Source organism: Lynx rufus, unplaced genomic scaffold, assembly GCF_022079265.1.
Source record: "Lynx rufus isolate CCGP_SWC_20201006 ecotype Redwood Valley unplaced genomic scaffold, mLynRuf1.p SCAF_12, whole genome shotgun sequence".
NCBI classification, from domain to species: domain Eukaryota; kingdom Metazoa; phylum Chordata; class Mammalia; order Carnivora; family Felidae; genus Lynx; species Lynx rufus.
The window spans coordinates 19,835,219-19,847,783 of NW_025814826.1; the positions used below are offsets into that span (position 1 = coordinate 19,835,219).

Genomic DNA, 12,565 nt, shown 5'->3' on the forward strand with positions numbered 1-12,565 from the left:
CTGTCCCCTCTGCCTGTAAGTCCCAAGGCTCATCTTCTGCTTAGCGGTCACTGCTCCTGCAGAAAGTTTTATCTGCCCCTGCATTTTTATCCACTTTCTAAGCATTGCTAGGCTGCTCTCCATTCCTCAGAGAAGACCTTCTGTGTTTACAGTGATCACCTGGTGGTAATGGTGAAATGAGATGTCAGTGTTGTTCCTCCCCACCACCATCTCGCTATTACACTAATAAGCTCTTCAAAGGTGAATATAACTGTGTTACATTCAAGTCTGTTTTCCCCAATTTGAAAAATAGTACCTAAAATGCTATTGTAGGCACTCAATAAAAACCTGAATTGAATACAGCTCTCATTCAGTTCAGTTTAGTACAAATGAATTAAACAAGTGAAAAAGAATGCTTACTTGTACTGGATGTTGGCTTCCTGTAAGAAGGCTAACAGGACTTGGGAACCATTTTTGGGAATATGAACATCAGTAACTGCTCCTTTTGATACATGGAAGATACTGCTGGGATGCCACAGGTCCACCTATAGTGCAGGAACCAACCTATAATTCATATTCAGTTCAGGTGGGGAAAGATCCATGTCATGGCGTGAAACATGTCACATTTTGGATTTAGACTCAATGCTTTCACCATCAGGGTAAAATTCTTATTTGAATTTGGTCTCCAAATTATATCATATCCACATAGAATTTGATCATCATTTATAAGTAATAAAGACCAATATACAATAAAGTCACAAGGTAAAAATTAGATAAAATAGTTTTAAGTATACCTTTGATATTCTTAAAAATTATTACACAAATCTTTGAATAAGAAAGATATAAATTACCTTATATTTTACTACCCAAGCGAATTATGGTAGCTTGACAACAGCTATCAACAAAGTTTGATAACTTTAAATGGAACACTCTCCAGGTATTTCTTCCTTCCCCAACACATGCCTTTTACCAATTCCTACTCAGCCTTCACATGGCAACAGAAACATCCCTTTGTCAGGTTGGACTTTTCAGCTAGGGTAGTCTCCTGGTCATAGTTCTTAGAGCAACTCATGCTTCTTTCATTATGTAATTTAATCCTATCAGAATGTAAGCTCCTGTAGGTTACCACCTCATTCTAAGTGTCTAGAATGGAGCCTTGTGCACATCAGCAACTCACGGTTGTGTACATATAGACTCCATGTAATAATTCACTATATGTTCACCACATGCCCAGTGTTTTGCAGGAAAGCAGGAGCTGTGTCTCTTTAGCTTACTGTAGTGTTCCCAGTGCCTTGTCTAATGCTCCATATCTGGTAGGTAGTGCTTTACATTCATTGATAGAATTACTGAATGCATCTGGGAGGGAGGAGAGCCCTATCTACTGCACAAGCTGAGAGCTACCTTTTCGATTAGGCACAGTTCACCTTTACAGTCATGTCGCATGGGACCTTCACTTTCTGCATTTCCAGGCTTAGTCTGGTACAGGGCCTTGATCTCTGATCTGGTAAGATTTAGTTACTTTATCTTCTCTTAGGTGTCAGTGTCTTCATTCTTTTAGGGAACTCTAAAAGACCAAAAATACTTTGTGACTCAAGGAAATACACCTCTGGTGGTATAATTTAATCTTGAACAGGGCAGAAAGACATTTGTTTTGGGGACAAAAATCTCTTTTTTTTTTGTTTTTTGTTTTTTCCCAAGCAGCTGACTCCTCCACTAAGCTGCAAGGGCAAATCTGACTCAGCTAACATGCTAGTCCAACAATCATAGAAAAACAGAAGTGTGCGGCTGGAAGGGATGCTGAGAGGTCATTTCATCCATCTGTCAGCCCTTGGGCAAGGATACATGGAGGACTGAACAAACCTGTCCCCAATAGACGTATCCAAACCACATCTTTTAAGTCTCCAAAAGAGGAGAGTCTAAAAAATCCTAGTTTAACTCATATCCATGTTTAACAAGATTGCAGATGTTTTTCTTAATCCCTTACACTGCAGCACAGTTTCATTTTTTCTTGTTCCACTCTTCAGTAAGGAATGGGCGGTTTCTTGTCTCTGTGAGATAAAGTACATTGGTATCTTTCACTTTTCTTTATATGATAGATTTTCTGATCTTGTAATCATCTTTGGGACTTGCCTCTAAACCCATTACAGAGACATATTTTTGATATTAAGGTTTGTTACATCCCTTAATGCCAGTGGAGATGAGGAAATAGTGCTCTATTTGGAGGGTAGAGAGCCATAAGAACCAAAAATACTGTGAATAGCCACCCTGGAGATTAGTTTGTGTGTCATTTTCCAGGGTACATGCTAAAATAAGACTCCTCATCCAGTAGAAGAGAGTAGCTTTCCTATAGGAGGTTCCATTCAAGGAACATACCCCATAGCATGGCCTGGAGAAGGCTTCCTAGGAAATGGGTCTAAAGGAAACAAAACTAATTCGCAAAATCAGGAATTGTACTGTTGTGATATTAGGAAAATAAGTTAAAATGAATTATCAGCTTTTCTCCAGTAATATTTTGGGGAAAGGGTTCTTGGATATATAATACATGGGTATTTAACCCTGGGTGGCAGGCATATGCTTATAACAAGATATAGGGACAGCAATACTCATGTGAGATTTTTAAAGTGCCACCCACTTTTTAGGTATTTCTAATTTTTTCAATAATACTTGAGGTAGGAGCTAATGGTAGATATATTTAAAGAATGAGAAGACTCAGATTCATAGAGGTGAAGTCAATTTTCCAAGGATGCACAGCTCCAAAACGGTGACACAGGATGTGCCCACACTCCAGTGCCCGTATGTGCTGACTGGGTTAAGTGTCTTTGGGATCTTCTAAGACTACCCCCAGGAGAATAAGCAACATCCAACCTCCTTAGTGTTTGAGGGGGTTTGGTTGGCAGGTTTCACACCCTGGTTTTTCCTGCCAGGGGTTATTTGCTCTATAAATTGTATGTGGGTATTTCAAAGTTCAAATCAGCCCACTCTGGGCAGGTTACCATCATTTCCTTAGGGTGTTATCCCATCTGGATGAATGGTAAACTGCCTCTGAATGGCAAAGCTGGGTGACACTTTATGATGATGACAACAAAGGATCAGTAACCTTGTCAGGATGGCCTCAGATTGTATGCCAACTATCACAGGGTTTTGCTGTAAACAGCCATGTGATATTGCAAGGAGAGAACGCTCCTCTATGGAAACTTCTGGCCTTGGAATCTGGTGTTTGTTCCCATGTGTTCCTTTCCTCATATGATGACCAGTCACATACAGTCAGATCTATTTAAGAGGTGGAGGAAATTTAGTGTATGGTGAAAAGCATGGACTTTGGAACCTGATGGCCCTGAGCTGGAATGCCCTGCTAGTATCGGCCGTGTGACTTCAGGGGAGGTTTTTAACATTTCTGAGCCTCAAATTCCTTATCTGTATTGGGAATGTAATTAAAAAGCCTATCTACAGACTTTTCTGTAGGATGAGTTGGAAAAACAGAAGTAAAACACATGGCACGAAGTCTGGCACATAGTGAAAACTCAAAAAATATTAGCTATTTGTTGTTTTTTTTTTCTTTTTGAACACATACAAAAAGAAAAGCTGGAAGCAGTAAAGTTCTACTTCACATTTTTCTGATTAAAATGAAGACTATGATGAGATTATTCCTTTATTTGGACATTAAAACCTGTAGGTGGCTTTAAGGAAGAGAGGAGCCAATAAATACACCAAGAATATGAGTAAGGCTGGAATGTTTCCTAATGCAAACAACTGGTTTGAAACCACTGTAGCATGCCGGTTAATTCTCTGGATTTCAGAGTCTGACTTCCTACAATTACATTTAGGCTGTCCACATTTAGCATCTGTGTGATGTAGGGTGAATTCCTTAATCTCTTTGGGCTTCACATTCTTCATCTGTAAAATGAAGGTGATGATTACACTTCCTGGTTGTTGTTGTTATAGATTGGGATTATAGAGACTACAGAAAATGCAGTCATTAAGAGCATTAATTTTGGGATTCAAGGCAGGCTGAGCTTGAATCCTTGTTCTGCCACTTATTAGCTGTCTGACTCTGGGCAACTTACTTTAGCTCTCTGTGCTTGTTTCTCCAGTTATAAAATGGGCTTATAAATACTATATGTTTTATAGATTTGTTAGGCTTAAACTAATACGTACGAAATGCTTTAAATAGCACCTGGTGAACAGGGGTCATTTGTTAAATGATAAATGATTCAAAATTCAAAAATAATTTCTCTGCAATGAAAAAATATCATATTTTAGTCTAGCACTAATTTCATGGCTCTTTTGGTTCTTGTGCTGTGTTTACTTACTGGCCTGGTCCAGCCTCCATGAAGCATCCACCTGTCTTTCAGGTGACTGATTACATACCTGGTTGAGGTATCACTGGAGGTATAGTCAGTGTCCCCCAGCAGTTTCTGAGTGAGTCCTACATGTGGATATGGGAAGACAGGTGGTATTTCTTCAGCTTGGGAACAGATGGCCTGCCTCCCAGCTGCTTGAAGTAACATAGACGCATGAGAGAGGAAAGTCCTACTCTGTATTTACTCTTACTTTCTGTTGGTTTGGAAAAGTGTTAGGCACTTATGTATCACATAAGAGGTTTCTAAGTAAGAAACCGCAATATCAAGTTTGTGGTCAGGTAATGTTTAATTTACATAATCATATTAATTACATATTAGCACACATAAAAAACTTAATGCACAGAAAATACTCTCTCTTATATACCCTTAAAATTGTCTTTTTGGTCTGGATCCACTTAACCTTCTTGAATCTTCTTTTAGGATCTCTATGACCTCTTAAGAAGTTTTCTGACACCCAAGTTTAGGTCAAGTACCTTTGTTATCTGCTTTCATGTAACTTTTAATTATATTACATTTTTTACAGTGATTATATTAGTTTCCTAGGGCTGCTATAATGAATTGCAACATACCGGATGGGTTAAAACAAAGAGATTTAGTCTCTCACAGTTTTGGAGGTCAGAAGTCCAAGATCCAGGTGTTGACAGGGCAGCATTTCCTCTGAAATCTCTGGGGGAGGATCCTTCCTTGCATCTTCCAGCTTCTGGGGGCTCCAGGCATTCCTTGGCTTGTAGCCACATTATACCAATCTCCATCTTCATCTTTACATGGTCTTCTCATCTGTTTCTGTATCTTCTCCTCTTCCATGTCTTCTAAGGATACTTGTCATTGGATTTAGGGCCTCTCATCTCTCTCATCTTGAGATCCTTAACTTAAGTACATCTGAAAACTCTTTTTCCAAATTAGGTCATGTTCACAAGTTCTAGAGACATATATTCTGGGGGGCAATTGTCATATTAATATCTGTTTTCATATTATCTTCATGAGAGCAGAAACTGTGAAATTCTCCCTCCCATATCTCCAATGCTTGGCCCCAATAGTGGCCCCATATCCCCAGTAGTGGCCACTTCAGCAACACAGTTAAAGAAATGCTTTTATTTTATGGTTATTGTTTGTCCTTGCTCTACTTCTTATGACTTGTTAACATTTCAAATAGCAGGGGGCTGCTGGAAGGTAAACTTAGCCAGAGAATATGGTCTCTGGTAAACCAGACATATGGTAGGTTGTTAAAATTGTGGGACTCATTTTACCTAGCTTCATCCTTTCTCTCCTACAAAATGCTAAGTTATCACTTCCCTAAAGCACAGACCCAATAAATACAACAAAAGTCTTCAGGAATTTAGGCAACTCATTGTTTCACCACTGAAGAAAGATGAAAATATGTTATTAACTAATTAGGGGTTAAAATAAATAGTCATAAAAATTAGTGGAGGCCCAAAAGTGGGATAAGTCCAAATGAAAGCATTACTTATAAATTTCAGTATAGCAGAAATTAATACCATAGCATGAGTACAGTAAAACCTTCGTTTGTGAGCATAACTTGTTCTGGAAACATGCTTGTAATCCAAAGCACTTGTATATCAAAGCGAATTTCTCCATAAGAAATAATGGAAACTCAGATGATTCATTCCACAACTCAAAAATATTCATATAAAAATGATTATAATACTGTACTAGAATACAAAATAATAGAGAAAAATAAACAAATTAACCTGCTCTTACCTTTGAAAACCTTCATGGCTAGTGTGAGGGAGACAAGAGAGAGGAGGGTTATTGTGTAGGACAACTTTCACTATCACTAATGGAATTACTGCTATCCATTGGCTCCATGGAATCTTTTTCTTTTCATGAACTTTAACAAGGAACCTATCCAATGACACTTGCTTTTGTGTCTTTTTGAGGATCTTAACGACATTGCATTGTCATTAAACAGATTTATCACTGCTATGACAGCCTTATTAGGGTAGTGCTTTTCTACAAAATTTTACACTGTTTCCCACATTTTACACATCTCCCTAATCTCGTTTGCAGTGAGAGATTCTTCTGCCTTTTTCTCCTCCTCTGCAGAAGAGATGCAGACATAGACTTCCTATAAAATATTGCAATTTCGGCCACTTTCATTTCTCTATGATTTCCTTCTTAACTTCCATCATAATCATCTCCTTCTTTTTACCACCTTTCTTTTCAACCTTTTTCTGCATGGGGCCATTGCATATGCTCGCACGGATGTTGACTACAGTACAGTATTAATAAACGCATGTCATATACTGTATTTAACATAACTGGCAATAAGGCAGCAGAGGAAAGGGTCTAAATCTGCAAGCAGCCTGACCTAGTATGAAGCAAAGCATTCCTAAGCTTACTCTTGTATGGAAAAGCAGAAGACTTTCCATAGGTGCTTTGAAGTGACAAAAAAAACACTAGTAATGTTCTGAAAAATCATTGATTTCTGCCAAGCACTGAAGCCTGAGACTGAGCTTCCAAGCATGGAAGACGATCAACCACAATCCCAGAGAGAGAGAGAGAGAGAAGAACCATTGGCTCACTTGTGATCATGTAATGTTCTGCAGCACGTACTACTTGTAATGCAAGATATTGCTCACTTACCAAGTTAAAATTTATGAGAAATGTTTGCTCATCCTTCAGAACACTTACAGAACAAATTACTTGCAACCCAAGGTTTTACTGTTCTAGTTATCAGAAAAGCATTATATCAGTGACATCAGGTAAAGGTGGGAAGTTCTGTTTCGGTGTCCATGTTTTCCATCCAATTCTCTTCAAGGCTGAATGCTTATCATCATAATTGGATAGTAAGTCTCATTTATTCAATAAAGCACACATTGGAAAAGAAAATGATTTTTAACATTTCCCTGAACTATTAATTGGTACATTCACCAATTTGAAAGGATTATTGAAGCCCATCAAAGATGGAATATATGGGTTGTCAAAAAAGATTTAATTTATTGGCTTGTTTCAACAAGGGGTAATCTCAGAAAGACAAAGAATTTAGGGGATTTGGGCTTTTGTTAGGTGATTTTGTGTAGGGCTTAAGGAACTCAGATTTTTCTCTGGGTTGAATGCTATCAGAAAGAAGGGAATTCCATCACTGAATATCTTGATAATCGCATCTAGAAGGTGAAAGAAACAACTGGGACTATAATTGATAAAGAAGCAGTAGTCATATTAGCTACACACAAAAACAAAAAACAAAACACAAACGAAAGAACCCAAAACAAGGGATGTTTTGTCATTTTTCTGCTTTGGTCTATTTTTTGTTTTTCCTGTGTTTAGACACGGTCTTATTTTTATCTTATTTCATGAAGAACATAGAATAGTCTTGTCTGATGCTGGTACTCTGTAAAATGGTTAACATAAGAACACCAAGGTCTGGCTGTTCGTGTCAGCCTGGCTTCTGGCTGCCAGGAGCTGCTTTCCCCCATCTCAGGATAATTACTATTTTACTAAATTCTTATGATAACTAATGGTATGCTAGATGAGGGGTGGGAACTCTGCATTATCAGGCCAGAGTGGCTTGGGGGGGGGTGATTTGAGTACTAGGATCATTGGGGTTATGGAATGAAGGATGTAGACCTGTGATGGTTTGCCCAGGAGAAATTAGAAACTCAATGACATCTGACTTTGGCACCCTGCATCTTTCTGTAGCGCCTGCAGATCACCACATTTTTCATATAAAAGAGTCGATACTACCTTAATTCCTGCCCTCTAAGTGAACACTTGAAGTCTTATAAATACTAAGGGAAGGTTCCTAACTGCTACACTAGAGACTCTGAGAATTTAGCAGCCACTCAGGAAGATGAAGGCAATATTGTTAGATGAAGGCAATATTGTTTCACTATATTTTGCTAGCTTAAAATAATTCTATTCTTAAGAATTGAGTTAGCATTTTTAGCCTGGTTTTGTAGAATGGATAAAAATAATCAGAAATTATCTCATGCATCACCTGGATATCCATTAACAAGGACATTTGAAGACAAGAGCCCCTGGACTGCATCTCAAGTAATAGAGATTTCCTTCCACTTTCTATTGATGACTTATGGTTTTAGCATAGATAATTTTCCCATGATATGTGATTGCTACATCCAGAAGTATTTACTTTGGTGTACTAAACAAGAGTATGCTAATGCATTCACAATAAAATGTTTTTGGCTATTCTCTGGGGTTTAATATTCAGTGGAAAATCACTTCAGAGTTTGTTATGCATTTATTTTTTCAGATGCTAACTCAAGAATTCTATTATTTATCTCAAAAATCAAACAAAACTCATCTTTGCTTTCATGAAAAAAAAATTCTAACTTAGGAAATAAAAAAAATGGTTTCTTTCTGGCTCTTTGTTAAGTTTGCTATGTCATATTCCAGAGACTTAATTTTCTTAATTACAAATAAAGGTCTTAGACTACATTATTTCCAAGTTCCCCTCATACTCTATAAATTCTGTCAGACTCAGTGTGGTTTTCTGAATATAAAGGTTTACATTTCTCTAGGAAAATCTCTTTCAAGTTCACCCATTTACCTTCTTACTCTCAGAGTTAGAAAAAGACCCTCTCGGGGCGCCTGGGTGGCTCAGTCGGTTAAGTGGCCGACTTCGGCTCAGGTCATGATCTTGCGGTCCGTGAGTTCAAGCCCTGCGTCGGGCTCTGTGCTGACAGCTCAGAGCCTAGAGCCTTCTTCAGATTCTGTGTCTCCCTCTCTCTCTGACCCTCCCCTGTTCATTCTCTGTCTCTGTCTCAAAAATAAATAAACGTTAAAAAAAATGTAAAAAAAGAAAAAGACCCTCTCAACAATTTTGCACTAGTATCATCTTTGAGTGATCAGTTATATTGACTTATTAGGTCAGTATGGAAAATGATATATAAAGAAAACTAATTTTTAAAAAGTTACTTTCAAGCATTTTTCTAAAGCAATTAGAAGATTAAATGGAAACCACATAATTTTTTTTTATATTAGTTGTTAGCTGATGAAAAGACCAGGGAGGAATTCTCAAACTGGAGGGCCGAATGATCAAGCAACAGATCATCATCCTTTGAACAACCTAGAGGATTTATAGATTGTTCTGTCTCTCTGTTGTTTACGAGAATAGGCTGATTTCTAAAAATCAGCTATGGTAACTACCCTACATCCTTTCACTCTTTACTGAGCACCTGCAGTGTCTCAGCCATCAATCAAGCTATGTACTGAGGATGCAATGATGAGTAAGACACAGCGTGGCCTGCCAGGACTAAGCAGACATTACATGCTTAGTCTATAGAGCATAGTCTATAGAGCATAGACTATAGTCTTAGTCTATACTATATAGACTATATACTACATGACTTAGTCTATAGAGGGAAGACACACTAAGGCTGTTTAATTACATTTGGGAAGTAGTTTGAGAAAAGTTTCCCAGGAGAGGTGTTATTTATACATAATACTGAAGGGTGAGTAGGCGTTAGCTTGGAAAAGGTGGAGGGAAGTGGGGATAAAAGGCATCATTTAGAGGCTTCCATATGAAACGGTTTGTGTCAGGAATGGAAGAGAAATCTTGAAGTTTACCTGAGCCCTATGATCCTGGAAAACAGTGATCTCATGGCCCCTTCGTATTCTAGAATGGCTTACTGTAAGGAACCATTCTCCCCATATAAATTTGAAAAACCTCACAAATTTCCCCTTTATTTACCTATGACAAGCTCAGACATAGACCCTTAGATTCTTATTCTTTGCTTAATAGTTAGCTGAATTGTTTGTCCCCATTGATTAATCTAAACAAAATGTCTGTTACTTTGACAAGCGTTAGTTAAGCTTTTCTCTTTCCACCAGGCCTCAGAACTTTTACCCACCCTCACTTGCTACAGCCTCTCTGTAACAGTCCTTCCTGAGCATTAACTGACCTCAGTGAAACATCCTCTGATTTTACTGTCTGGTCAAGTCCCTCTAGCTTTCTGCCCACATTCCATGTGTTCTTTCTAGCCTTGTTCACACTTCCCCCTAGAAAGAAAAGCCCTTTTCTGCTAGAACTGATACATTAATTCAGCAAAGTTGCAGGATATAAAATCCTGTGCAGAAATTGGTTGCATTTCTATACACCAATAATGAAGCAGAGAAAGAGAAATCACAGAGCTAGAGATAACAATCCTAAAATTTGTATGGAACCAGATAAAAACCCAAATAGCCAAGGTAATGTTGAAAAAGAAAAGCAAAGCTGGAGGCATCACAATTCTGGACTTTAAGCTGTATTACAAAGCTGTAATCATCAAGGCAGTATGGTACTGGCACAAAAAACAGACACATGGATCAGTGGAATAGAGAACCTGGAAACGGACCCACAAATGTATGTATGGCTAAGTAATCTTTGACAAAGCAGGAAAGAGTATCCAATGGAAAAAAGTCTCTTCAGCAAATGGTATTGGGAAAACTAGACAACGACACGCAGAAGAATGAAACTGGACCACTTTCTTACACCATACACAAACATAAATTCAAAATGGATCAAAGACCTAAATGTGAGACAGGAAATCATCAAAATCCTACAGGAGAACACAGGCAAGAATCTCTTTGACCTCAGCTGCAGTAACTTCTTACTTGACATGTCTCAGTAGGCAGGGCAAACAAAAGCAAAAATGAACTATTGGGACTTCATCAAGATAAAAAGCTTCTGCACAGCAAAGGAAACAATCAACAAACTAAAAGGCAACCAAAAGAATGGGAGAAGATACTGGCAAATGACAATGGGATAAAGGTTATTACCCAAAATCTATAAAGAACTTATCAAACTTAATAGCCAAAAAAGAAACCACCCAGTTAAGAAATGGGCAGAAGACATGAACTGACACTTTTCCAAAGAAGACATCCAGATGGCCAACCGACACATGAAAAGATGCTAAATATCACTCATCATTAGGGAAATACAAATAAAAACCACAATGAGATGGGAATGCAAGCTGGTACAACCACTCTGGAAAACAGTATGGAGGTTCCTCAAAAAACTAAAAATAGAACTACCCTACGACCCAGCAATTGCACTACTAGGCATTTATCCAAGGGGTACAGGTGTGCTGTTTCAAAGGGACACATTCACCCCCATGTTTCTAACAGCACTATCAACAATAGCCAAAGTACTGAAAGAGCCCAAATGTCCATTGATTGGTGAATGGATAAAGAAGATGTGGTATATATAGACAATGGAGTATTACTTGGCAATCAAAAAGAATGAAATCTTGCCATTTGCAACTATGTGGATGGAACCAGAGGGTATTAGGCTAAGTGAAATTAGAGAAAGACAAAAGTCCTAGGACTTCACTCATATGAGGACTTTAAGAGACAAAACCGATGAACATAAGGGAAGGGAAACAAAAATAATATAAAAACAGGGAGGGGGACAAAACAGAAGAGATTCATAAATATGGAGAACAAACTGAGGGTCACTGGAGGGGTTGTGGGAGGGGGAATGGGCTAAATGGGTAAGGGGCACTAAGGAATCTACTCCTGAAATCATTGTTGCACTATATGCTAACTAATTTGGATGTATTTAAAAAGAATAAAAAATAAAATTAAAAAAAAAACACAATGAGATACCAGCTTACACCTGTAAGAATGGCTAAAATTAGCAACTCAGGAGATAACAGATGTCGGCGAGGATGCAGAGTAGGGGAACACTTTTGCACTGCTAATGGGAATGCAAACTCGTGCAGCCACTCTAGAAAACAGTATGGAGGTTCCTCAAAAAATTAAACAGAGTTACCTGATGACCCAACAATTGTAGTACTAGGTATTTATCCAAAGGATAGAAAAATGCTGATTCGAAGGGGCACATGCACCCCAATGTTTATAGCAGCGCTATCAACAAGAGCCAAATTGTGGTAAGAATCCAAAGTCCATTGACTGATGAATGGATAAAGTATACGTAGTCTATTTACAATGGAATACTAGGTCAGCAATCAGAAAGGATGAAATCTTGCCATTTCAACAATGTGGATGGAACTAGAGGGTATTATGCTAAGCGAAATAAGTCAATCACAGAAAGACAAATACATGATTTCACTCATGTGGAATTTAAGAAACATAACAGATGAACATAAGCAAAGGGAAGGAAAAACAAGATAAAAACAGAGAGGGAGGCAAACCATGAGAGAATCTTAAATAAGGAGAACTGGGGGTTGCTAGAGGGGAGGTGGGTGGGGAAGGGAATAAATGGGTGATGGGCATTAAAGAGGGCACTTGTTGGGATGAGCCCT

The 12,565-nt window shown here is 38.2% G+C and overlaps 1 protein-coding gene across 1 annotated transcript in view; it reads right to left on the reverse strand.

The window, feature by feature from the left end:
- CPA6 (carboxypeptidase A6) overlaps nucleotides 1-12,565 on the reverse strand; it is a 313,869-nt gene that overhangs the window by 83,923 nt on the left and 217,381 nt on the right. The window contains exon 3 of the mRNA XM_047073812.1: nucleotides 400-524. Coding sequence (XP_046929768.1) covers nucleotides 400-524 — 125 coding nt within the window. The remainder of the gene's footprint in view (nucleotides 1-399; nucleotides 525-12,565) is intronic.